Source organism: Monodon monoceros, unplaced genomic scaffold, assembly GCF_005190385.1.
Source record: "Monodon monoceros isolate NGI ecotype Baffin Bay Population unplaced genomic scaffold, NGI_Narwhal_1 Super_Scaffold_3, whole genome shotgun sequence".
NCBI classification, from domain to species: Eukaryota; Metazoa; Chordata; class Mammalia; order Artiodactyla; family Monodontidae; genus Monodon; species Monodon monoceros.
In genome coordinates, this window is record NW_021703780.1 from 8,803,209 (window position 1) to 8,830,243 (window position 27,035).

At 39.4% G+C, this 27,035-nt stretch overlaps 1 protein-coding gene across 1 annotated transcript in view; it reads right to left on the bottom strand.

The window, feature by feature from the left end:
* MAK (male germ cell associated kinase) overlaps nt 1-23,173 on the bottom strand; it is a 41,603-nt gene extending 18,430 nt beyond the window's left edge. Inside the window, exons 1-8 of the mRNA XM_029242608.1 lie at nt 22,396-23,173; nt 16,767-16,821; nt 15,619-15,740; nt 13,348-13,427; nt 10,901-11,033; nt 5,998-6,169; nt 4,841-5,008; nt 863-1,174 (exon numbers count right to left, since the gene is read on the bottom strand). Of these exons, the coding sequence (XP_029098441.1) occupies nt 863-1,174; nt 4,841-5,008; nt 5,998-6,169; nt 10,901-11,033; nt 13,348-13,427; nt 15,619-15,740; nt 16,767-16,821; nt 22,396-22,496 (1,143 nt within the window). The 5' untranslated portion in view covers nt 22,497-23,173. The remainder of the gene's footprint in view (nt 1-862; nt 1,175-4,840; nt 5,009-5,997; nt 6,170-10,900; nt 11,034-13,347; nt 13,428-15,618; nt 15,741-16,766; nt 16,822-22,395) is intronic.
* Between the last annotated feature and the right edge of the window lie 3,862 nt (nt 23,174-27,035).

Sequence of the window (27,035 nt, forward strand, 5' to 3'; positions counted from 1 at the left end):
TTGTACAAAACAGACTTGGGAATTTTAGTTAACAGAACGCTCAATCCCAGCTCCTCAGCTCATTAGCCATCTAAAAATTGCGGGCTAGTTTATTGGGTACTTTAAGTTAGTGAATGCATACGAGAGGGCGGGAGGGTGTTGCATAGCGCATGGCACTTAGTAGCTGTTTAGTAATGTTAACTTCCTTTCCTTCCCTCCCAGTGTGAGTCAACATTTTATGGGCCATCCAAGAAAAAAAAAAAAAGTAGTCCTTGATGGCACGAGTGAACACAGGTTCTGGAATGTTGGCGGTGATTCACCCTGTTTCATGTTTCCTACCTACTGTCTGCCTCTGGTTCTGGCAGGGGAAGCAGGAGGGTGAGGGGACTCAAAGGCTCCTTCAGACACAGGAACCGAGGGTCACTCAGTCATCGGTGAATGACATCCCTGTGGAGTACGTGAAGGAACTGAGGGTGTTTCTCTTAGAGAAAGGGGCAGATAATGTAAGGGCGATTTTCAAATATCTGAAAGGCTGCCTTTCTGGAAGAGTGATTAACTTTTATTAAAAGCTACAGAAACCAGATTTGAGCTCAGTATGAGGAAGAACTTTCTAGTAGTCAGAATTGCCCCAAAGATAATGTGGACTCCTCAAGACCCTGGAGGCGGTTCAAAAACAGCGTGGACAATTATTGATTCATTCATTCAACAGATATTTGTTGAGAATTTACCATGTGCCAGACACTGTTTTGGGTTCTGGGTCTGTATTGAGAAACGAAACAGACGGACATCTTTTATATCTTCCCCAACGTGTTTAGAATGCCTAGAAACACAATCCTAATGGAACCAAACCATCACATCTAAAGTGTCATTATGGGCTACTTACGGTTGGCATGTTTTTGACGATACTTGGAAATAGTGTTGGTGGCTGTTTCTGTTGATTCTGCTGCTTGGGCGGTTGCTGGACACCCGTGTTCTGTGGCGGCTGGATGGACTGCAGTGGCTGGTGGCTGTTTTTAGGCTGGGGCTGTCCGGCAGTCTGGTCACTTACGTCTGGCAGAAGCGTAGGTTCTAGATCAACTACAGGTGACTTTGACTCTAGTGGTTGCACATGCTTATTTAAAGTCTGTTTCGGTTCCAGATGACGTGAGGAAGGGCCTAATACTTGACCGACTTGAAAATATGGGTGTTTCAATGCCTAAAGAAGCATGGAAATAACAAATGGAAAACGGTTTCACCTAAATTTATTGCATGTAAACTCTTGTCCAGCGCTGGGCTAGGCATATATCACTAGTCTAGGTAAGCTTCAGAGATTTAGAAAGCATCCAGTTTTCCCCTTATGTGATGACTTTAAAAAGATACCCAGAAAAAAAAAATGATTTGAGAAGAAAATTTCATTAAAAAAAATGAAAAAGTACATATTAGTAGAAAGAATGTATAACTCACTTGTAATTTTAACATCCAGTCAAGGCAACTGTTCTTTGAAAGACTCCGTATAGAACACAAAGTCTAGCTTATAAGCGGTGGCTGAATTTGATGGATTAACTCAAACTAAAACACTAGATACTGATAATGTTTTAGACTCCATAAAGGCATTAAGAAATGAGTTAAGAAAGCCTTCTACGTAGTTTATTTTAAATGATTAACTCTAACATTATATAAAATTCAGGGTTATTTTTAGCCTAACTATAAGTACATGTCTACTAGCAATAAAAAAAAATTCTAAGAAATTGAAATAAGCTTTAACAATATAACAGCAAAGAGAAAGTACTTATGGGAATAAACTGTACAAGTACTAGTAAAAATGGTCACTGAGTTTTCACTAGATCAGTCATCAAATCACTGTTACTGCATGGAAGTGGGGGGTAGGGGACAGAGCTGGTGACCATCTGGGTGACACAGGCTAGAGCAGTGGTTCTCAACTGGGGGTATTTTGCCCCTCCGGAGACGTTTTTCTTATTGTCACAACTCGGGGGCTGGGAGGCGCTCCGGGCATCTAGGCACGCCGTCAGGGATGCTGCTTAATATCCTACAACGAACAGGACAGCCTCCCCACAGCAAAGAATTAGGGGGTCAAAAATGTCAGAAGTACCGAGGTTGGTGAAAACTGCTCTGGAGAGTGTCTGAAGCTCTCTGTGCAGCTCAGCTGTGGATACAGGTCCCCTTATCAGTACTGCATGTCTGGGTGGGGAGGGAAGTTCCCAGTTCTGCTGTTTTGTGTGTGTGTATCGGGGAAGGGGCTGCCCCTTAAGATAATGAAGCCCTGTTCCCCTGCACCTCCTGCCCTAAGCCAGTACCCGCCTACGTGGAGGCGTAGCCCTGACCCACAGTTAACTTCTCAGGCGTGCAGGGGCAGATTTTAGATGGACAGAGGCAACTCCTGTAACTTAACCTCTCCCTGTCTCCCTGCTTCCACTAAAAAGCAGGGCAATGAAATAGTAAACAAGGAAGAGGTGAAGGGCAGGGAGGTGTATATTTTGGCAGAGGTAGAAAAAGTGTTTCTTCTAAGTTTCCCCTTAGAAACTTTGTTGTGTCCCCTACCACACCTGGTGTGTGTGTTAACTACATGGACATTGCTAAGTGGAACTCAACAACTGTAGACGATTTAAATACATCAGTACCTGACACATAGAAGGCACTCAGGTTCTGGATTAAGTAGCCCCATTGATTAGTATGTCACTGTTCCTAAGTCAATAATGTACATGTTGGAGCCAGAAGCCTTATGAATGTTTTGTAATTTCAGGGCTTCATCTGTAACTTTTCCTCTTTAGGATACCAGCTACCATCCTTAAAGAAACAGAGGATCTTTAAAAAATAATAACTTCTTTTTTCCTGTTTGTTAAGGGAATATTGATTGAATAGAATAAGGAATGTATAGAAAGTTCTCAAGAAGAAATTAAAATCATCTCGAAAGCCGACACCAGGAGAAAACTACTGCTCACATTTTGATGTTTCTCTTTTCAGAACTTCTTTCTAGTCTTTCAGATACATACACGTATATAGAGAGAGATTTTACCTTACACAGACTTGCAGCTTCTGCAGCTGTAAGTACCTCATGCCAGTACCCCACTGTTGTAATTACTATCACTTCACAGATTATTTTAACGTTTGATAGGGCAAGCTGTCTAACCCTACCACTGTGCTCTGATTACTTATTACTGTTCAAACCTGTCTTGGCTATTCTTTCCTATTTGTTCTTCCAGTTGACCTTTAGAAAATATCGTCTCAAATTAAATTTTTTAAAAGCCAAATAATTATTTGGTTTATTTCAATCCTCAATTTATATCTAAATAACAATAAGAATACCATAAAGCCTGTTATGACTTTTTAAGTTAAGCCCTTTGCAGATAAAACCATGGTGTTTTTAAGACCATGAGACAGGATTCATCTGTAGGTGTTGAGGGTATAGTCACAAAGGAGCCAAGCATGGGTATCACACACTGCCCTCTTGTGGGAGCCGGAGAGGGAGCATGACTCCAGTCCTGTGGAGGGATGCTGCTGCTGTGTCGAGGGAACCCAAGTCCTCTACATGGTAGGAGAGCGTCGGAAAGTCTACTAGGTTGTCTAACTGAAGAGATGCTCTTTTATTACCTGTGACAAGTTTCTTCCTAATTAGCTTGTCACGTGCCTGAATTTATTTTTTTTGACTTTTACTTTCTTCTTTATTCTTTTAAACTATGAAATGAACACAAGCTCATCATAAACATTTGGAGTCATACACAAAATACAAACTATCCTGTGCAAATCAGGTCAGCATTTTCCTAATTCTAAATCTGATTTTTTGTTATTTCGTAGTTGTCTTTCTAGCCCATTTCCCACCATTCCCCCATTCCCATTCATCCTCCAGTTCTGCCACTGCCTCAACGTTTAGAGCTCTATCACTTTGCCAGAGAAAGAAGGGAAAGGAAGATGCTAGATGGAAAAAAAGTGTGAGCAAATTCCAACATTTTTAATGCCTAGTGTAAATGTCATTTCCTTTGCAAATTCTTCCTTAAATTTTACCACCATGCTTCCTCTGGGTGGAAGGATCATCCCTATACATCTCTCTGTTAACTGTCTCTAAATTATCAAAGCCCTCTGTCCCCCAAAAAAGTGTGGTAGAAAATTGAGTACTTGCAGAATGTTCCACCAGGCCAGGAAAGGGGTCGTATATTCATATCTGAAATTCCAACCACCTAACATACTACCAGGCACTTAGTTTCTTAGTTTGTGCTCAATAAATATTGAAAGAATAGTGATTTCAAAACTTCCTTGAAAGGTTATTGAAGTGGACATTCATTCTCTGTCCAGAATCCATTGTGCCTTCATAGCCAACCACTTATTTCCTTTGGTGGTGGTGGAGGGATCGTTTTTCTCCTAGTGTACGTCATCTAAGTGGAATAGTAAATCCAAATGCCTCTACCCCCACCTCAAAAGCCAGAGAAATACAGCTTTTTTCCCCCAGACAGTTATCCTCACCGTTCAGTTTTCTAAGCCTCTTGTGGCTTAAACAACAGAAATGTATTTTGTCACCATCCTGGAGGCTAGAAGTCAGAGATCAAAGTGTCGACATGCCTGAATTTTTACCATTAGAGATTAATTCCTTTCAACCTCAGCCTCCACAGAGTTCCTCATTTGAACCACAAAACAGAAAATCATTGGAGTGACTATTTTTGCAATTCTCCCAAGAATCTTACATGCCTAGAAGTTAAATCATAACATACACTGGATGCCTTAAGCTTTAGGGCTTAATTCTCTTGGTAAAACTCTGGTTGAAAATAGACTTGTCTTTGTAAAGAAAAATATCCCCGATATTGTAAAACCTCAAATTAAAAAAACAAACAACCCCCCCCCCACACAACTATACCAGGGAGATCTGTCTTACCTGGCTTGCTGTTGGTCGTTTCTTTGGATTCCAACTCAACATTTCAGTCATAAGCTGAATAGCTTCACTACTGGCATTGGGAATAAGAGTTTTTAAGTTTATAGGAACACACTGGGGAAAGCGGAAATTCATAGAGGATGCAAGCTGGTACCCTTCCGGCCAGTCACTCTGTTTAAGGAATATATAAGTGGGGGAGGGGAGGCAATAAGTAATTTGTTTTTAATGATCAATTTAAAACAGAGTAATAATATAAAAATCACTTGTGTGTGAAAATTTTAATGTTGACTCATATGAATAAATGTGAAAATTAAATACCAGATCACATACACAATTCAGTGCTATAAACAGTATAGAAAGAACAGTGAGTTGAGAATTAGGGAAAAAATGAGAAAGCACTTTCATAAATTTCAAAATGTTAAACTCTGGTCTTTTGGATCTCGATGGTGATGATGGTACCCAGGTGGCTCTGAACAAGTAAGGACAAGCGATGTACAAAGACACTGATTACTACAGAGATCCTCATTATATGTTATCCATTGCATCCAATGTCAAAAACTGCACATAGCTGGGAAATGAGTTACGTTAAAGCTTTAATAGCTGCGTTAACCTGACTAATGTTAACTACGAGGCACACGCTCATTTAATTCAGGTGTAATTATACAAACTTACACTTATTAAATAAGTGCATCTCAGAAAGTGAAGTCTAGCTGAGTGCAATAGTTAATTGAAAAGTACTCAGTTCAAGAAATTAAATATCCATGGCAGAGGTATATAAATGTAAACAAGAAAAGGTTAAGAGAAAATAAAACCCAGGACACCTGGCATTAATGCGTTGATCCCAATGGACATTCACAGAACAAGTAGGAAAGAGGCTAAGCATGTAGTCATCGGCTGGTCATCAGACCAAAGTTAAATACATAGAATTCTAAATATAGAGAATTTTCCCTTAAGTTCTTAAAGAAAGGTAAGCCCCTTTTTTCTACAGTCTGGTGGGATTCTGGCTTCTTGCAGCCCTCATCCCATCCCAATACAAAAAAAGACTGATAAGAAAATTAACCCTTAAAGCGTAAGCCTTTTTGAAAATGAAAATATCAGCTAGCTGCCCCAAAGTTACAAATAATCAAAAGTTATAACAACTTAAGGACAAAAGTACTTACTTTTTTGGGAGTCCCTAAAACTTGGCAAATCTTAAAGATTTCATCGACCTCACTTGTCCCTGGGAAAAGTGGTCTTAACGTGTATAGTTCAGCCATTATACTCCCAACAGCCCACATGTCAATGGGAGAGCTATAAACTGAAGATCTTAATAAAACTTCAGGAGCACGATACCTATGAAAATGGAAAACAAAACAAAACAGGCCATTGTGCTTGTAGTTTCAGAGGTGGAATGGCAGTAGGATTTTGTTTGGTCAGGCATTTCAATCGAGAACCAGGTATTAACTGCCTTCTGTGTATCAGACATCTTATCTGCACAATGTGTTGGGTTTATATTGACTAGCACACGTTTTTCCTGACCACAAGCAAGTAGTGGCGCTCAAGACAACTATAAATGAAATGTCCAAGCGGCCTAAGACAGGGACTCCAACAAATAAATGTGGAAATGCTATATAATACGTTAAGAAAAGGCGGAGAAGCTCTGAATGGAAGCAGATACGTTCTGAATGGGAGCAGTCGTATAATTTTACAACGCATTAACTCCTGATATATTCACATGAAGGATCGAAAACAAAAGATTAACAAAGATTATCCCTGAGTAGTGGGCTTTTTCCCATCTTTTTTAAAAAAAATTATTTTACTGAAGTGTAGTTGATTTACAATGTTGTGTTAATTTCTGCCGTACAGCAAAGCGATTCAGTTATACGTATATATACATTCTTTTTTGTAGACTTTTCCATTATGGTTTATCACAGGATATTGCATATAGTTCCCTGTGCTTGTTTATCCATCCTTCTTTTGGCTTATCTGTTTGAAAGCGCTGATTCCTCAATTGACTCAATTTCCTTAATTGATAATATTTTTAATTAGAAAAATACTCTGTTTATAAGGCAAAGGTAGCTGGTGGAGGATATTCTCAATTTTTTTTCCATGTTGAAATGCATAAACGTTTCAGCCTAAATGCTTTGCAGTGTTGTCCTTTGGCTTCCATTCAGAGTAGCTTTCTTGGACAGCTTTGAGATATAATTCACATAACATACAGTACATCCATTTAAAAGCATACAGTTCAGTGGCTTTAAGTATATTCACAAGAGTTGTGCATCCATCATCACAATCAACTTTAGAACGTTTTCATCACCCCCAAAAGAAACCCCACACCTCTCCAATAGCCCTGCACTCCCATTTCTCTAATCTACTATCTATCTATGGATTTGCCTGTTCTGTCACTTCACATCAATGGAACCATACACTGTCCGGTCCTTTGTGACTGGCTTCTTTCACTGAACATGTTTCCAAGGTTTATCCATGTTGTAGCATATATCAGTACTTCTTTTATTTATTGCTGAATAATATTCCACGGTATGGCTAGACCACATTTTGTTTATCCATTCATCAGTTGATGGGCATTTGGGTTTTTCCCACTTTTTGGTTATTATGAGTAATGTTGCTGTGAACATTCGTATACAAGTTTTTGTGTGGACGTATGTTTTCATTTCTCTTGGGTATATACCTAGGTGTGGGGTTTTGCTGGATCACATGGTAACTATATGTTTAACCACTGAGGAGCTGCCAGGCTGTTTTGTACCATTTTCTACTCCCACCAGCAAATGAGGGTTCCAGTTCCTCCACATCCTTGCCAACACTTTTTATTATGTTTTGATATTTTTAGGAGACAAAATTGTTTTGAATGTTTTGCCAAATTTAGATACTGAAAACAAGTATTCTCAATTTCATTCCATTTCAGTATAGAATCTAAATTTACCCAGTTGAAAATAGAAGCTCCTTAAAAAGATTCTTCCCTGCAAGAGGAGATTTTCCAATTCTAATTATACATTTAAAAAAGATAAAACTAGGGCTTCCCTGGTGGCGCAGTGGTTGAGAGTCCGCTTGCCGATGCAGGGGACATGGGTTCGTGCCCCGGTCCGGGAAGATCCCACATGCCGCGGAGCGGCTGGGCCTGTGAGCCATGGCCGCTGGGCCTGCGCGTCCAGAGCCTGTGCTCCGCAACGGGAGAGGCCACAGCAGTGAGAGGCCCGAATACCGCAGGAAACAAAAAAACAAACAAAGATAAAACTAGTACACTTTGAGCTCTTATTTAATTTGTTCAGTTCCTCCTTTGCTTTTGTAGGGATAAATATCATTATCTTCCTGTTTGCAAACTTCATTTTCAATAATTGCAGTTTCCCATAAACTTCAAAAGCTTTGGGTTTTTGGCGTCCATTTATCAAAAATTCTGAATGAAGATTTCCAAGTGATTTGAAACAAAATGTAACCAAAATATGAAGGGATTATTTACAAAAAAAGCTAGATACCACTGTAAATCATTTAAATTGACTTACAATTCTGAAATTCGAATGACAGACGGCAAAGAGAGAAAGCACACACAGCCGTGCTGCAGCCGTTTTTGTAGTCAACATCAATAGCATCACGAAAATTCTGCGGTGCGGTTACCCCCTGCGTGTATGTGTAATGTGTAAATTCTGACAACTGCAGCTTATTTTGATCGGTAGAATGCAAATTTAGCAGCTTATTTGGATGCAGTTACAAAATAGATATGCATCTTAACCAATCCAAATAAATTTCTGCTTTCTGGGTTTCTTAATTTAGTAAGAATACTGTTTTTGTGATGCTAGGCTTCACTAAAACTTGTATTACCATGGCAAAAATAAGTTTATTTTCAAAGGTTTTAAGTGAAGTTAAATAGCATTCATAGTAATGTCAGACATTTCACTTTTCAAGGAATGACCTTCCAGAAGCTTCAATTTGATTCTCCGAATTGTGATGAAAAAAATCAAATGATTATTAGAAATACGGTAACTGATTTTTCTCTTCGAAGCCAGTTGGAAGGCACTCATTTAAAACTGACATTGTTAATTAGCCATGTGTTGAAGTGTGAACTTGGTTTATGGGTCTCTCATGTCACCAGATCGGACCAGGGAGGAATCGGGAAGCATACAGCGGAGGTCGATCAGACGTGTCCCAGCTTGTTTTTTTTTGTTTTTTTTTTTTTTTTTTTTGCGGTATGCAAGCCCAGCCACTCCACGGCATGTGGGATCCTCCTGGACCGGGGCACGAACCCGTGTCCCCTGCATCGCCAGGCAGACTCTCAACCACTGCGCCACCAGAGGGAAGCCCCCAGCTTGTTTTAACGAAACTATTGATAACCAAGACTGTCCGCAGCAAACCGGGACATATTGTCACTCTTTCCAGGCTCTGTCCTCAGACTTCTTTTCTTCTCTAACCACACTCAGTCCCTTAGTGACCTCACCCAACCCTGTAATTTTTTAACACTGAGGTGTCCCAAGTTTACGTCTCCAGCCCAGCCCTGCTCCCTGAACCCCAGTTATAGGTCCCACCGCCTACCGTGACATCTCCCCGTGGTTGTCTCAGAGGCACCCCTCAACCCAAAACACAACTGCGCCTCCCCCCACGAGCTCCACAGCAGCCCCGTCTCCATCACGGCTGACTCCAGCCCTCTGGCTGCTCATGGAAAAGACCCTGAAGTCTCTGACTCCTTCATCTTATTCCCCACATCTGCTTCACCAGGAAATCACATCTGCTCTATTTTAAAACACACCCAGCATCTTATACCTGTCACCACCTCCATGGCCCCCAGATCCAAGTCACTGTCATTTTCTGCCCAAGATAGTGTAACAGCCTCCTCCTTAGTCTCCCTGCTTCTGCCTCTGCTCCTCTAGACCCTTTTCAGGATGGCAGCTCAGAGCCCTCCAGGGGCCCCCTGGTTCTCTCCGATGAGCATGACACCCCAGTCCTTACATCCGGCCACCCCACAAAGGCTCTGACCTCATTTCCCGCTCCCACCCTCTTTATTCACTCTGCTCTTTGCAGAGTCCACGGTGGCACTCCTGTCCGTAGGCCTTTACGCTCAGCATTTTCTCTGCCTGAAAGCCTCTTGCCTCCCAGCATCTCCCCAGCCCGGCATCAGTGAGACCGCCTGTTGAAAACAGCAACATACCCCCTCCCTCCCCTGTCTCTTCCAATCCCCTGTCCCTTTCCAGACTTTATTCTTCTGTATAATAATATGTAGAGATGTATATGTATCACTATCTGGTTTTTATTGGAATCCAATATACGTACAGAAAAATGCACATGTCCTAAGAGTACAGCTTGCCTAATTTTCACAGTTAGAACATACCCATGGGCCCAGCACCCAGACCAAGGAACTGCGTGTTATCAGCTCCGCAGAGGGCCCCTCCTCTGCGCTCTTCCAGTCACTACTGCCCCTACCCCGACCACGTAACTGCTATCCTGACTTTTAACAGGTTCGTTCTAGTTTTGTACTTTATATAAATGGAAGCACATAATATGTGCTCTTTTTCTGTCTGGCCTCTTGCTCACAACATTGTATCTGTGAGATTCATCATATTGTTTACGTAGTTGTAGGCCTTTCATTCTCTTTGCTGTGAAGTAGTCCACTGGGTGAATATATATGCCTCTGGTGATGGACATTTGGGTAGTGTGCAGGATGGGACTGTTACGTGGCTTGTGATGAACGTGTGTATGTCTCTCTGTTGGTAACTCAGGACATTCTTTATTTGTTTATGTATTGGCTGTCATGTAAGCAGCATGAGGCAGAGATTCTTTTCTGTTTAGTTCACGTCTGTGTTCTCAGTGCCTAAAATAGTATCCAGCACATAACAGGGGTTTAGTAAATGTTTGTTGAATGAATGAATGGATGCGTGAAATCCTTTTTCCTTCCCTTTTCATTTATCACAAGAGTCATGAGGCAATCCTTCTCTCTCTCCAAAGAATATAAAAAAAATTCAGTTCTACATTTTGCTTTAAATACTTGATATGGAACCTCCAGAAAGATGTGTAACGATCTACTGTAGGAAAGCGTCAACAGAGACATATGCCTCTGGACCGTTGCTAAAAACTACTCACCATCTGGTGGATACATAATCAGTATACGGTGGCTGTGACCTTAATTCTCTTGCAAGTCCAAAGTCGGCAATTTTCACAAGTTCTGGGCCCATACAAAGCAAGTTTTCTGGTTTCATATCCCTATGAAAAAAGCCTTGGTAATATAGAGAGGAAAAACAATAATAAATCATCGTATCTAGACATATTTGATTTACTAACAAGATAGCTGAGCCTCTCTGTTCTAATTAGGAAGGTGAGCTTAGGAAAAAAATAAACCATATTTATTGTCTACACAGTGATGGGAGATGGGGACCCTGCTTTCAAAATAATTTGGCGAGGAAGTTCATACAGTATATATGGCCATTAAAAATAAGTATCCACATGTATTTCTGTTTGTGGATCCGGTGAGTTCAGGCACTGGGTTAGATCCTGCCACATTATGATTATCTCCGCTAATTTGAACAACACCCTTAAGGAGGTATTATGATCACCAGTGGGTAGGAGATGAGGTTGAAGCTTGGAGAGAAGCAGTCCAGTGAAAGCTCAAGGAGCACTGCGTATCAGGCTTCAGTCAGCGAAGCTGGTCTTATCACTGCTCTACCACATTGTAGTTTAACCTGCAATTCCTTGAGTATAATCACTTTGAGAAGTCCATTAAACACAAATAGAACGCCACACATTTGAATCAACTCCTTCCTTTAAAATTATTTAACAGCTCAGTTCTCCCCTGGAGACTTCTCTAAACCTAAACTTTTTTAACCCCTTCAAAGCCAGCGTGGGCTCTCCATGACATCTACAGCAGTTTTGTACTCTGCTTACCTGGTACTCCTTACTCAAAATAGCTACTGAGATCCATCCATTTTGCTAACTTCCAAGAGAAACACATCATAATTTCATAATATGAAGACAGGAATGGGAGCACATGTGATGGTGAAATGACATTAATCCATAAAGTCTTAATTAAACCACAGTTGAGGTTTTCCCCATCCTCACTAATATAAATATATTGGTAACTTGGTCCCAACTTTAACTAAAATATTAGTCCATTTCTTTTGACAGCTACTGTTTTTAAAATATCTATTTTCTCAAAGGATTACATCTGAGATGTTTACGAACTATGGCAAGAATAATTTAGCTTTTGTAAAAATGTCTGTTGTTCTTGGAGTCTGGTTTCCCAGATCACTATGTAGGCACTTATAAAGCAACTCTAGATTACTCATATGTTATTTACTTTCATCAACAATTTTTAAATTCCAAGCTGGTTTCCTCCTTCAACCCCTTATGCTCTGGAGTTGCTGCTAGTTGATAAATATCCAAGGAATCTAAGCCAACTTTATTACTAGCCTAAAAAATATCAGCAGAGCACAAAACTCTTTCCAAAAATCAGAGAATTCCTGAGGCTTTTGGTTTTCCACGTCACACTTGCTTCCATTAGCATAAATTAACGCAGGCAAATATCGAGAGTTAACCATGCTGACCAGAGTTTAAAAATGAGTTGAAGATCAGGAATCCAATATGAACAAGTAAAATAGCATATATCCTTTACATTCCATGTAATTAATAAATGACTGACTTTTATCCATGGATTGTAATATATTTTCATGGGTTTTAGGCTTTTGAAGACCTTAATAGTTTACATAAGACAAAAAAACCCTGGGGATTCAGGACTGTTCTTACAATGTTTATATGGAATTCTGCATAGCATTTCTAGAAAATAAATTATTTCCTGTAGCAGTTAAAAGAGAAAGGAGAAAAGAAAATATAAACTATAGGATGAAGCATGAAAGGAGACTAATAATGGTGATTTTTGAATGCCTATGTGCAGAATACAGCAATGGTATGATATAAACTATCCTAATTTAATATCTAAACATCTAGTGATGCTAAACTAGAATCATTAAAAATTAGTGATCATTAAATCACTAAAATTTTTCGTAATAATATTAACTTTATTTTGATTTGATAGATAATGCAAAAAACTGTAAATTAAGATTACATAAATAAGAAATGCATAAAAATAATTTCTCCAAATATAGAAACAACTAAATGTAAATACTAAGGAAAACTAGAAAATACCATAGCACAGGTGCTTTAAACTATTTAAGTGTTAATAATTGATCATGATAGATCAAAGCATTCCAATCTTTTCCAAAAGAGGGACCTTTTTTTTTTTTCATTTCCATGGTAAAATTAGGTGGAATGAGGTAGCAGGATGGAGTTATGATGACTGAGACTAAAGGCTGATGATCAAACTGTAAAAAAATTCTGCTATAGAGGGAAGATAGTCACAGATTATAGAAATTCTATTTTATATAGAATTATAGAAATTCTGAATTTTTAAAATAAAACTGTCAGTTAGTAGGCACATACTCCAAACTTGTAGTTATCCAATATTATTTAACAGTTCATATACAATTCCTATGCATGACCGTGACAGTAATCTAAAGGGGTAGGGCAATGAAACCTACCATGTTTATGGATAAATGCCAGCCCTTGCAATATTTGATACATAATATTTCTGATGACCGACTCAGGGAACAACTTGTTTCTGTGAAGAAATGAACAAATAAACAGTGATGTAATTCAATTTGTAAAAATAATGCTGTACACTAAAGGTACAGTTACAGTATCAGAGCAGAGGTTTTGTATATTGGTCTTCAGTTGACATGGAAAAGAAGTTTACTTGAATAAAAAAGGCTTGTAAACTAATCCTCAAAAACAATATTTCAGGAAGTTAAGCTACGAAAAACAAAGTGTAAAAATACCACTAACCTCAAATAGCCCTTTACTATGTACAATTGTTAATGGTTTAATTTATACTTTTGACATTGAATAGTATTCTAAACAATATCACTTTAATTTCCTTTTAATTTAGAAATCCAGAATTGAATCATGAAATTCCAAAGTTGAGTCTTTTTAATGTTCATTTGCAATTGCATTCGCCACTTCCACTTATATATATATTTAAAATCATATGAAAGTATAATATTTCATGTATTTACATGTACTTAATTTTTTCTTCAAAATTATATCTCAGTATACCATGGATATGTTTATCATTTCATATATTTTGAAGAGCATAAATTATTATTAGAAGCCCAGAAGATTACCCATAATCCCACCACCTGACAAGGAAACTCTCTTGATTTTTCAGCATTCTAATCCAGCCCTAATCCATCTGTGTGTATAACTTTTATATTAGGTGTCAATGTTACATAAATACAACTTTGGTTTCTGTTTTTTATTCACTTATAAGCACTCTTACAATCTTCATAATTATCACTTTTAATGGCTACAAAATAATGACATCAGTATTATACACTGTAATTACCAACCTGTTCTCCCATTGATAGTTATTTATTTTAAATAGTTCAGAGGTAAGTGAAGCTTGGTATGGTCATTTGACAGAACACACTAGCTATGGTAACTATGAAGATTATGTATCAGCATTAAAAAATGCCTATAGGGCTTCCCTGGTGGCGCAGTGGTTGAGAATCTGCCTGCTAATGCAGGGGATGCGGGTTCGAGCCCTGGTCTGGGAAGATCCCACATGCCATGGAGCAACTAGGCCCGTGATCCACAGCTACTGAGCCTGCGCGTCTGGAGCCTGTGCTCCGCAACAGGAGAGGCCGCAATAGTGAGAGGCCCACACATCGCAATGAAGAGTGGCCCCCACTTGCCACAGCTAGAGAAAGCCCTGGCACAGAAACGAAGACCCAACACAGCCAAAAAATAAATAAATAAATACATTAATTAATTTTAAAAAGTGCCTATAAGTGAATAAATCAAACAGAAAAATGTATCACCACTAAAATTACAACTATATAGAAAATATGCATGTCTGTATACAGGCGATAGAAAGAAATCTAGAAAAATAAACACTGATTTGAGAGGTAGAATATCCTTTACATTTATTTTAACTGCTATTAATGTCATAATGATATCAGCCTGAAACATAACAGGCATTCAATACAGTATTTTTTGAAAGAGGGAAAAATATGATTAAAGAAAAATTCACTGACTATCCTTAGACCTTGAGAGAGAGAGAGAGAGAGAGTGTGTGTGTGTGTAAGAAATAGAGAGAAATCAACCTCATTCTACTGGGAAATTCATTTCATATTTTAGGCTCTTTTGCTGAACAACTCTGGCTTTAAAAACAGACAAAATGGACATTAAACTCCCAGATGTGACCAGCAGCTACCACCAAAATGTTATCCTCTCCAAGTTCATGGCAGATGACTGAAACTCTCCTTCTTTAGAGATTCTGTTCGTATGTTTAAAAATTAAAATGAGAATTTCCTTGGGATTGGTAACACATTTTTATGATTCACTTAAGCATTCTAATAAACAAGTGTATTAGATCCTTTCTTAAAAGCAACTTCATTCTTTCCTCCATTCCTTCATTAACCTTTTGCAAGATGCTTGGGAGAGTAAGAAAAAATTTTCTCGATTTTGCCCAAGGCCAGCTTTATTATTGAGTATTAAACTATAGATAGATTTTTGTTTCAAAAAGTATAGATAGATAGTGTGCTTATATGAAATATTTACCTTGACTTTTAAGTTATTACCACGGAAAAATGATGGTCCTTCAACGTTAGATATTATCCTTTGATGAAGATAACTAATTTAAAGCTACCTCATGGACTGACAGATCTGTACATTGCCAAGTGTGACATAATGAAGGGATCCAAGGGACTCATGGAGGAGACAATAAGGAAAAGGTTTTCATAAAGACATACCTGTCTTTCATTAATTGATAGAGGTTTTCTTTCATATATTCAAATATAAAATAAAGATGGTCATTTTCTCTGATAACTTCTTTCAGTTTAATCACATTGGCATGATTAAGTTTCTTCAGAGACTGCAATAGAGCAAATGAGCATTAAAATTCTTAAAGCAAAGTTATAGAAGTTGGCACAATCTCATCAATGCTAGGATGATAAGTACCTTAAGTAGTTTTCCATTTCTTCTAAATTCATTAACGAATTTTTAATATCTATAAAAATTTCCATGTCTAAAAACATCTAGAACATCTATTTAAGTAAGCAGTGGGCTTCCCTGGTGGCGCAGTGGTTAAGAACCTACCTGCCAATGCAGGGGACATGGGTTCAAGCCCTGGTCTGGGAAGATCCCACATGCTGCAGAGCAGCTAAGCCCGTGAGCCACAACTACTGAGGCTGCGCTCTAGAGCCTGTGAGCTACAACTACTGAAGCCCACGTGCCTAGAGCCCATGCTCTGCAACAAGAGAAGCCACCGCAATGAGAGAAGCCCTCGCACCGCAACGAAGAGTAGCCCCCGCTCACTGCAACTAGAGAAAGCCCGCCTGCAGCAACGAAGACCCAATACAGCCAAAAATAAATAAATAATTATATATATTTTTAAATTAAAAAAATATAAAGTAAGCAGTAATTGTCTAAGTAACGAGTATAAGTGCAAAAATAAACCAGGTCAACAATAGCTACAAAACATTTGTCACTTTTTTTTTTCTTGGTCATTAAATAGGTTTAATTTTTTCTGCCTTAACTATGTGGAAAGCCATGCAAAAGTCTCCAAAAATTTATCCAAGTTATACAACATAAAATATAAAGAAATGGTATGTGGTAATTAAAAAAATTGTCTTTCCTTTGATAGTATGGATTAAAATGCTCATTTAAAAGTGAGAGTATACTTTTAAATATGAGGGTATAGTTACTTTCTGTTCTCCACTGACATTCTGATGAGAAATGAGAAATTAGGAACATAAAGAAAAACATAAGAAATATAATTATCTTTGGTCTGCTTCCCGCAGAGAACAGAACCATCTTCTTAGCTACCATCCTCAGAAATGAGACACATGTGAGGTAGAGCTAAGGCCTTCTGGGGTTCTTTTCATCTCTGGGATTTTACCTTAACTTCTCTCAAGTTCATACATTCATCCCAAGAATAGAACTTTCTCTTCATTCTGCAATAAAAAAAGAAAAGTTTAGTGTGTGGGGACCGGGGATTTGAAGACACAATTTACACCATTGGCTTTCTTACTCTATAATTAGTTCACTTTGGGCAAAAAGCTGTGATATCTCTTTTCCTTCCTCCTTAAAAGGAGATCATCTCTCTTCTGTGTATCTCAAGGCCATTTGGTGCAGGTTCATGACAGTGTCACTTCTTGGGCAAATTGCCTAATGACTTCTCTGTGCTGCAAACTGCTTAGCTATAAAGTAGGAACTACTGCATAAGAAAATCCTATTGTAAACTGCTTAGTTCAAGCACCCAGTAAATGCTATTGTAGATGTCCTTATTTTTACTGGTATCTGTGGTCAGCTACAATAAGGTATGAAGGGCATCACTACTATTATCTCTAAAATATCCTTAGTGAATCAGAATTTCAGTTATACTCATTCAGGCGCTAGAAATTTATGAAGGAGCTTGAAGAAATTGAGGGCTTACCAACTTACCAAAAGATACGTTTCAGTACTATAAATTTATAAATGTCTTGCTAAAATGATAAAAGTAAATCTAGCACAGTGCTTAATTTGAAATAAAATAGAAGTCAATTCAAATATAGTATAAAAGTATTTTAGTAAATTGATCAAATCCATGCAAAACTATACATATAATCTCTATGATTCTTAAAAAGTAATTATAGAATTTTAATCCAGTGTTTTAGAGGCTAGTTAATATATCCAAGTTCCTTTTCAAAATTTAGTACAAATTGAAACTTTTAATCTTCTTAAAAATCTGTACTAGCTGCATCCACATATACTAACTACCCTAAGGTAACGCATGTATCTATATGCAGCAAATACAGAAGTTTCCTTGCAAAACAATTAGCCTGATTTCTAAAGGAATTAATTATAAAAAATTAAACCAATTTGTCAGAATTCCTTTTAGATTCCCTGCCATCTTCTCTTTCATTTATTGATTCATCCGACACCGACATGCCAGGGTGATGAAATCAGAGATGGTTACCCTGATGCTTCCCATCTCACAGGAAATAGACTTTAGTTAACACAAAACAGACATACAAATGAGCTTTCAGGATCATGAGATGAATTGGCCAGGCCCCAGGCCTTTTTGATGAGGCAGTATTTCAGATGAGACCTGAAAGAGAGAAGGTGCCAGCATGTGAAGGCTGAAAAAAAGAAGATTCAGCCAGACAGAAACAGCTAGAAAGAGCTGGGCTGGTTAGAGGAAATGAGAGACCACCTCAGGTCGATCCTTGTTCCTTTAATGCCGGGGAGCTGATTTTCATGGCTGTGAGGTCACCGTTCCTGCTCTGCTTTTTCTCCCGTAGCACTTTACCCACCTTCTTGCATACCATATAGTTTACTTTTATGTTTAGTCCTTCTCCCCTCTCCTCACACGCAAGCTCCTTGAGGACACCTCCACATTTCTGCTCAGTTTCTGGCACATAGTAAGTGCTCAATCAATGTTTACTAAATGGATGGATGGATTTCGAGACCCACAGCTGGGGTCCTGAGGAGCTGTCCCACAAACAGGAGATCCTCAGGAATGGAATAGCCTCTCAGGTCCTTAAAGGGCAGAGAGCTTAGTAATATTTGTTAATTAAATGAGGTGCGGGGATCTTACCAACACCCCCTAGAATGAATTCTGTTACAGATTTTTTTTGGAGATGGCAGCAGATACCATAAGGTTTCTTACCAGTGACCTAAATTAAATTTCCCAAGGGAAAAACTCTCTTGCTTCTAGGCCTTCATACATATTATTCTTACAACTTGGAATATTCTTCCCCTCCTCTTGAGAATTTTTTGTCATTCTCGAGATCTCATTTTATGGGGGAAGCCTTCCAAGATACCTCTCCAGCATTGCTTCTCTGTGCTCCCATAGGCCCCGGTATCCCCCCATCATAGGACTTATCATATTTTGTGTTGTAACTTTTCTAATTTGTTGGTCTATTTATAACTCATCTATCCGATCCCCATTTGTCCCGAGCACCAAGTGTAATCGTAGCTTAACAATTATGTGTTGAATGAATTTTTAAACTTTTTGCAAGCCTTCCGAATGACTCATCCTCTTCTTATTCATTTTTACTCTGTCTTTAATTAGGGTAGGAACACTGTCTGGCACATAGTAGATACTGAATGTGGCAGACACTATGACTTGTCTATCCAAGAGCCACTTTTCTTCTCTTCTTTATTAACATAGATCAGCTTTAACCCAGGGATACAAAATGGCCACCTAAGTACTCAGTTTCCCAGCTTCTCTTATTGCTACGTGTGCCACGTGACACACTCCTGGCCACTGAGGAGAAACCAGAAGTCTTCTGGAGAGGGGTGGGGGAAAGCTTTTGCTTTCCTAATGAGAAGAAAGTACAGCAACTGACTGACAGTAACTGTTTCAGCTCTTCCTTATTTCTTCTTACTCGGAATTCACACTCAAGGCCTAGACCGCTACAGCTATGTTTTTAAATTTATTTTATTCAAGGATGGTTGATTTACAATGTTGTGTTAATTTCTGCTGCACAGCCAGGTGATTCAGTTACATGTCTATATATATTCTTTTCCATATTCTTTTCCATTATGGTTTATTACAGGATATTGAATATAGTTCCTTGTGCTGTATAGTAGGACCTTGTTTATCCATTCTATATATGAGTTTTCATCTATCTGCTAATCTCAAACTCCAAGTTCATCCCTCTCCCGACCCCCTCCCCCTTGGCAACCACAAGTCTGGTCTCTATGTCTGTGAGTCTGTTTCTGTTTCACAGATAAGTTCATTGGTGTCATATTTTAGGTTCCACATATAAGCGATATCATACGATATTTGTCTTTCTCTTTCTGACTTATTTCACTTAGTATGATAATCTCTAGGTCCATCCATGTTGCTGCAAATGGCATTATTTCATTCCTTTTTATGGCTGAGTAGTATTCCATTGCATATATGTGCCACATCTTCTTTATCTATTCATCTGTCGATGGACATTTAGGTTGCTTCCATGTCTTGGCTATTGCAAATAGTGCTGCTATGAATGCAGGGGTGCATGTATCTTTTTGAATTATAGGTTTGTCTGGGTATATGCCCAGGAGTGGGATTGCTGGATCATATGGTAACTCTATTTTTAGTTTTTTGAGGAACCTCCATACTGTTCTCCATAGTGGCTGCACCAATTTACATTCCCACCAACAATGTAGGCAGGTTCCCTGTTCTCCACACCCTCTCCTACTGCAGCTATGTTTTGAAGACAAAAGAACCTAGGTCTGTGATAACAGCATTGAGACAAGGTATGAGCCCTGGGCTGCCTACCTCAAAACATTTTACAATGTGAAACAAATAAATCCCTATTTAATTTACTTTTGGTTAGTTTTTTTAATTTCATACACGGAAAGCTTTCCTAAATTATACACGTATGACTTCTTCTCAGCATTCAATCTATTTGACTGCTTAAAGGATGTGACCTCTCACTTCTCTCAAGGTCTTACCCAGCTCTATGCAGGTGAGGCCCAATTCCCCATTTTATGAAATTGAAGACTGAAACAAACACATGATCTTGCCACACAGAAGGAATAATGAACATTTTGTTATAGAAAACAAACCAACGGTAATAACCTTAAATGATACCACGAGACCCAACCCTCATTCTCATTTTCTTACCCCCTCTCCCCGGAAGCCACAGCTTTCACGAAGTTTATGTAAATCTTTACAGTCCTTTTAAAGATATTTTTACGTATAACTTTATGTGTAATGAAGTATTTATCTGTGTGAATTTACATAATTGCTTAACCAACAAATAAGGATGATTTCATCTCATTTTGTCTGATACCTACACCTCATTTATTATTTTTTTCTCTTGTTGCCTTAGTTAGGGTCTCCAGTTCAATCTTGATCAGTAGGGGATATAGCAGGCACTCTGGTCTTAAAACCAACTTTACAAGAAGTACCTGTAATATTTCACCTTTCAAGTCAGGGAAGTTTCTTCTTATTCCTATTTTTCATTTCGGTTATTTTATATTGTACATTTACTTATTTGATAATAATGGCTATTTAACAATATTTTATAAAAATATTTTCTTATATATGTAAAGTTTTAGATCATGATAGTGTAAAGTTTTTAACATTTGATGAACATTTGTTAAAGCATTTAAATTTTAGATCATCATCATTTAGTTGATGTTGTAGTCAGTTTCCAAGACTCGTTCTGGGGAAACCAATTGCCACGTCATGAGGACACTCAAGTGACTGTCTGTAGAGCCCCATATAGAGAGAAACTGAGGCCTCTTTTTGTCCTTATGAAAAAAGGAAATTTGGACACAGAGATAGGCATCGAGGGAAGCTGATGTGGGAGGAATACAGAGAGAAAATACCATGAATAAGCCAAGGAGAAAGGCCTACAATAGATCCTGTCCTCCCGGCCCCCAGAAGAAACCAACTCTGCTGACACCTTGATTTTAGACTTCTAGGCTCCAAAACTGTCTCAATAAATCTCTGCTGTTTAAGCCACCCAGTCTGTGGCTTAAACTTTGCTACAGAAGCCAAGTATGAGCCAAATGATGCTCTAAATTCCTATGTTGAAGTCCTGACCTCCCAGTACCTCAGAGTGTATTTGGAGGTAGACCTTAAAGAGGTGATTCAGGTTAAGTGAGGTCTTTAGGGTAGGTCCTAATCCGATATGACTGATGTCCTCATAAGAAGAGATGAGGACACGACATGCACAGAGAGACGATCATGTGAAGACATGGGGAGAAGAGAGCCATCTACAAGCCAAGGAGAGAGGTCTTACATGAACCAACCATGTTAGCTGACACCTTGATCTCTGACTTCTAGCCTCCAGAACTGTGAGGAAATAAATGCATTGTTTAAATCACCCAGTCTGTGGTACTTCGTTGTAGCACCCCCAGCAGACTGATACAGTGAACCACCTTGGGCATGGGTGCTCCAGCCCTGGTTCAGCCTGCAGATGACCGTGACCTTGGCCCACCTCTTACTGTCACCTCATGAGAGACCTGTAGCCCGAACCACAGCTGAGCTACTCCTAAATTCCTGACTCACAGAAACTGTGAATTAATCAATGTTTGTTCTTGTCTTAAATCATTAAGCTTTGGGGTAATTTTTTTTTTACATATGATAGATAACAGATACAGTGGATTAAAGAAATAAGATAATAATAATTAACTCTATTTAATTGGTAAGGTCGGGAAAATTCCATATGCCACTCAGAGCTCAGTTTGATACTATGAATACCATCTGATTTTGAGACGTATTGTTTCAAAGAAACAATAAGCTCTACTCTGTACTCAACTTTAAGTTCCACAATTACCTTCAGTTTCAGTTCAAATGTATCATGCATGAAAAGCAGAGCCCTTATATTTTTTGATTTGTCCATGTAGCTGGACAAATCAGAAAATTAACATATGTGGGGATCAGCTGAACTCCTTTTTGGCAGTGTTTTCTCCAGAATGGCGTTCCATATTAGCCTAACGAGCATGGGGTCTAAACCAGACTTCTCTCTGTACTTGTATACAGTCTCAAGCAAGCAAAGGAAAAGAAAGATCGGCAAACTTGGCAGTGTTGCCCATGGTACCTTTTGATGGCCACCAGCTCCCCTGATTCGATACTCTTGCCCATCAGCACACTCCCATAAGTGCCGTCCCCCAGCTGTCTCATGGTTGTGTATCGGTTCATCTTGGAAAAATAATGCAGCACAGTTGTTGACTGAAATGACTTCCTTGTTGAATATAAATGCTTCTTTTTTGTTCGTTTTTGCCCTTAGACTGTTGTTGCTACACTGGTGACAGGCTTGTCATCATTAAGCACAGGCTCTTCCCCAAGATTATGTAGGTTCATAAGATACAGCAATAAGGAATCTGGCAAGGAAACAGTGCTTCCATTCCTATGAACACCCTGTAAAAAAAGCAAAACAAGAATAAAAGGGATTTTCATTAAAGAACCTCTTCCAAAAATTTACTGGTAACCTAGGAAAATTATAAATACCAACGTGTTAAGCACGTGTCATTAAATCAATTGTGCGATGCGAATGATGTTCACCTATAAAAGACTGATGGTACTCACTGATGAATGCTTCATTTACACGGTGCCATGTTACTTATCCCATGAACGTTCAATAAATACTGGCTTAATGATTTGCATGATTGCTTTTTTACTGACTATATAATGTAATCTATATTAGTCCAAATCAGATTTTGGGAAGTCAGACGCTCTACTATGTCCATTCCTTGAATCAATGTTTGCATCATATTTAATTTGGACCATAATCCCTTATTTGAAACTCCTGGACCAGACGTGTTTGGAATCCAGAAATTTGCGTATTTTAGAAAGTAATATGGTGCGTAACACCTCCCAAGCAGCATCTTAATGTACCTGTAGAAAAATGTTTTGAAAAGTACACTATGTAAAATAAATGAAGACCATAAATGACCTCACGTCATTCGGGTCATGTTCTGTTGCAGATGAATTTGCACAGATTAATTTTTTATTTTTTATAAATTTATTTGTTTGTTTTTATTTTTGGCTGCACTGGGTCTTTGTTGCCGTGCTGGGCTTCCTCTGGTTGTGGTGAGTGGGGGCTACTCTTCGTTGCGGTGCGCAGGCTTCTCATTGTCGTGGCTTCTCTTGTTGCGGAGCATGGGCTCTAGGTGCGCGGGCTTCAGTAGTTGTGGCACGTGGGCTCAGTAGTTGTGGCAAGCAGGCTCTAGAGCGCAGGCTCAGTAGTTGTGGCGCACAGGCTTAGTTACGCGGCATGTGGGATCTTCCCGGGCCAGGGAGTGAACCCATATCCCCTGCATTGGCAGGCGGATTCTTAACCACCATGCCACCAGGGAAGCCCCAGATTAATTTTTAAAAATTCATCTTTCAGAGCTTTGAGGGTTTCAAAACTACAGAAAAGGGATTGTGGATCTGTATATATTTGAAGGGTACAAGTTTCTCTAGGTTCTGATTTTGTAGCTATGATTAAAGAAAACACACAAAGCACATAAAGCCTTAGTGTCTACCTCATTAAAACAGCGTTCAGTAATTACCTCCCATTGTTCTGTCTTAGTTCTGCATTCAAGGAACAATTTCGCATTTCATACCTGTTTATCATTCTTATGTTGCTTTGAAAAATCTCTGTCATTCTGTTACAAGGCTGTATGCTTAGTTACAAAGTGTAACAACATGTTTGGCACTATCAAATAGTTTGTTTTAAAATGCCTTTTACAGGGACTTACCTGGTGGCTCAGTGGTTAAGAATCCGCCTGCCAATGCAGGGGACACAGGTTTGAGCCCTGGTCCGGGAAGATCCCACATGCTGTGGAGCAGCTAAGCCCGTGTGCCACAACTACTGAGCTTGCGCTCTAGAGCCCACAAGCCACAACTGCTGAGCCTGTGTGCCACAACTACTGAGCCTGTGAGCCACAACTACTGAAGCCCGTGCGCCTAGAGCCTGTGCTCTACAACAAGAGAAGCCACCGCAATGAGAAGCCTGTGCACCGCAACAAAGAGCAGCTCCTGCTCGCTGCAACTTGAGAAAGCCCGTGTGCAGCAACGAAAACCCAGTGCAGCCAAAAATAAATAATAAATTTGAAAAAAAATAAAATACCTTTTACAGGGAATTCCCTGGTGGTCCAGTGGTTAGGACTACATGCTTTCACTGCCGAGGGCCCGAGTTTGCTCCCCGGTTGGGGACTAAGATCCCACAAGCCGTGCGGTGTGGCCAAAAAATAAAATGCCTCTTATAATCTGGTGCTTCACTCAAAGATTTTTTTTTTGCGGTACGCAGGCCTCTCACTATTGTGGCCTCTCCCGTTGTGGAGCACAGGCTCCGGACGCGCAGGCTCAGCGGCCATGGCTCACGGGCCCAGCCGCTCCGCGGCATGTGGGATCTTCCCGGACCGGGACACGAACCCGTGTCCCCTGCATCGGCAGGCGGACTCTCAACCGCTGCGCCACCAGGGAAGCCCAAAGATTATTATTTTTTTCACTGTAGCATGATCCCCACGACATAAAGTCATAAAAATTGCTTCTCTATTAGATGCAGAAATTTAGGAGTGACAAGAATATGTTGTCAAAGTACCTAAGGCTTCCAAAAACAGGCTTTCTGAGGAAACATGGAAGAGAAGTGCGCTAAACCTATGTTGTTTCCTTTATACAGGAACACATATGTCCACAGGAAACTTTGGAAGAAGCTGTGGGGCTTTTAAATAACAGGGAGTGTGTGTTAATTTGTCATTTATTTTACTTCATATAGATAATAACCACTTCAAAGGCACATGAGAGGTAGTTTAGGCCATGCTAACTCTGTGGCCAGGATCTTGAAAAAGAGATCACAATAGTAAACTCCAGTTCTATTTAGTGGTTCCTCCATTTTTCTCAGTTTAAATCTGAGCAAATGGTCTTAACACATGCCAGCAAATGGTTCCCCATTTGCCTGAAAATGAAGTTCTTTTGTAAGTGGCCATTACATTATACACAGACACAGATTCTAAATATTAAGGCCTTAATATAGAGAAAGGTAACACCCCCGCCTCCTCACATATTTCCTGACCAAAACGTGTATTTGCTTTTCTTCATTTTTCCTTTATCTGGATAAGGAAATATAATTTTGAAAGCTCTTTGGGGGTTTGTTTTGTACCCTGTGCTATGATTAAACAAAACATGGACTCTGAAGTGTATTTCTTCTGATCACTTAGACTCTTATTAAATCAGTATTTTGCATTTTATTATCAGCATGTTAAATTGTTTTTCTTTCTTTCTTTTCTTTTTTTTTTTTTTTGCTGCACCGGGCAGCTTGTGGGACCTTAGTTCATCAGTCAGGGATTGAATTCACCACAGTGAAAGCGTCGAGTCCTAACCACTGAACCGCCAGGGAATCCCTAAATTGCTTGACATTCTTTTCTAGCTTTTCTGTTTAAGGTGACATACACTTATCTCTTTTAAGGAAATGTGCTTTCTAGAGGTTTACTGATTCTTTCTGGTTAAGTAACAATACAGAGAATAAATTTGTCCAAAAGGCCATGGTGTTTATCATATCAGTAAAATTATACAGTAACAACACAGAGGGATTAAATGACCTATGAGCAGTCAGAGAATCAGTGATGGAGTCAGTGGAATACTTGCATTAGCCTGAAGCTGTTTGGGTTTTTAGTGCAGTCCCCAGCTGCTAAACAACCCATTCTTGCCAGCTTTTACAATCACTGGTGCAGCTAAAGGAACCACCCCTCTCCGCTGCCAAACCATGTAGAATCTACCCTGCAATGAAAGCTGCCCACCCCCTCCACCCCCTAAAGATTCCTAACTCCTCACCCTAAAACGCCAAGATGCTATAAACAACCGGGAAAGTGCACAGGGTGCACCCCACCCTGGCTACACCCTGGGGCTACATCTGTCTTGTCCTGATACCTGGAAGGACTTAGTGAAAAATTATAGGCCAGAAACAGTGAAGGGAAAGAGTGTGAGTGGGGGAGAAGGGAGTCTTCCTGGAGTTCCTTAAGAAAATTATTATTTTTACCCAACCCCCCCCAAAATTATTTAATTAAGAATTTTAATGGGATAAATAGCATCTTCTTTTCTTTGCAAATCTGCTGCATATGCAACAAATTATTTTCTTGTTAATACCTCACTGAGGACAGGCATTGAGGGTCTGAGAGGTAGGCAGTTATGTAGGCACTTCTGGAAAAGGACAAATGGCTTGAGAAGGGAGTGAAAGAGGGAGCGGCACAGATGGGGAGAGAAGTTCAGAGGTAAGAGGTGCCAGAAACATTGAAACTTTCCCTTGCAGCGCCTCAACAACCTGCAAAAGTGGGATTAACTGCCTCTTTCCGGTCCACTATTAAGACCATCAGCCCACCATCGTCAGTACTGTTAGCACAACAGACCATTCAGTCATTGACTCCTTTCTGCATTGTCCTGGAAGCCCAACCGGTTTTGGAGTGGCTATTGTAGAAACTGCACTCCAGGCCTAACCACTCATCTTCCAAGTAAACACTGGAAACGCAAAGTTTGCTTCAAGTGCTATAGCATAGGATACTTATATTCAGGGAAAAATAAGTAAGGGACACAGCCATTTCCCAGTTTCTTTCGTTTGAGGGGTAAAGATTATGGATATGACATAGATTTTAAAAAGCTCTGATTTGTGGCTCTCAGAGAATTGGGCCAGTTTACTAACCTTTAAGTAACACAAGTTTACATACTATGCTCCCAAACAAAACTTTAAAAAGGCCTCTT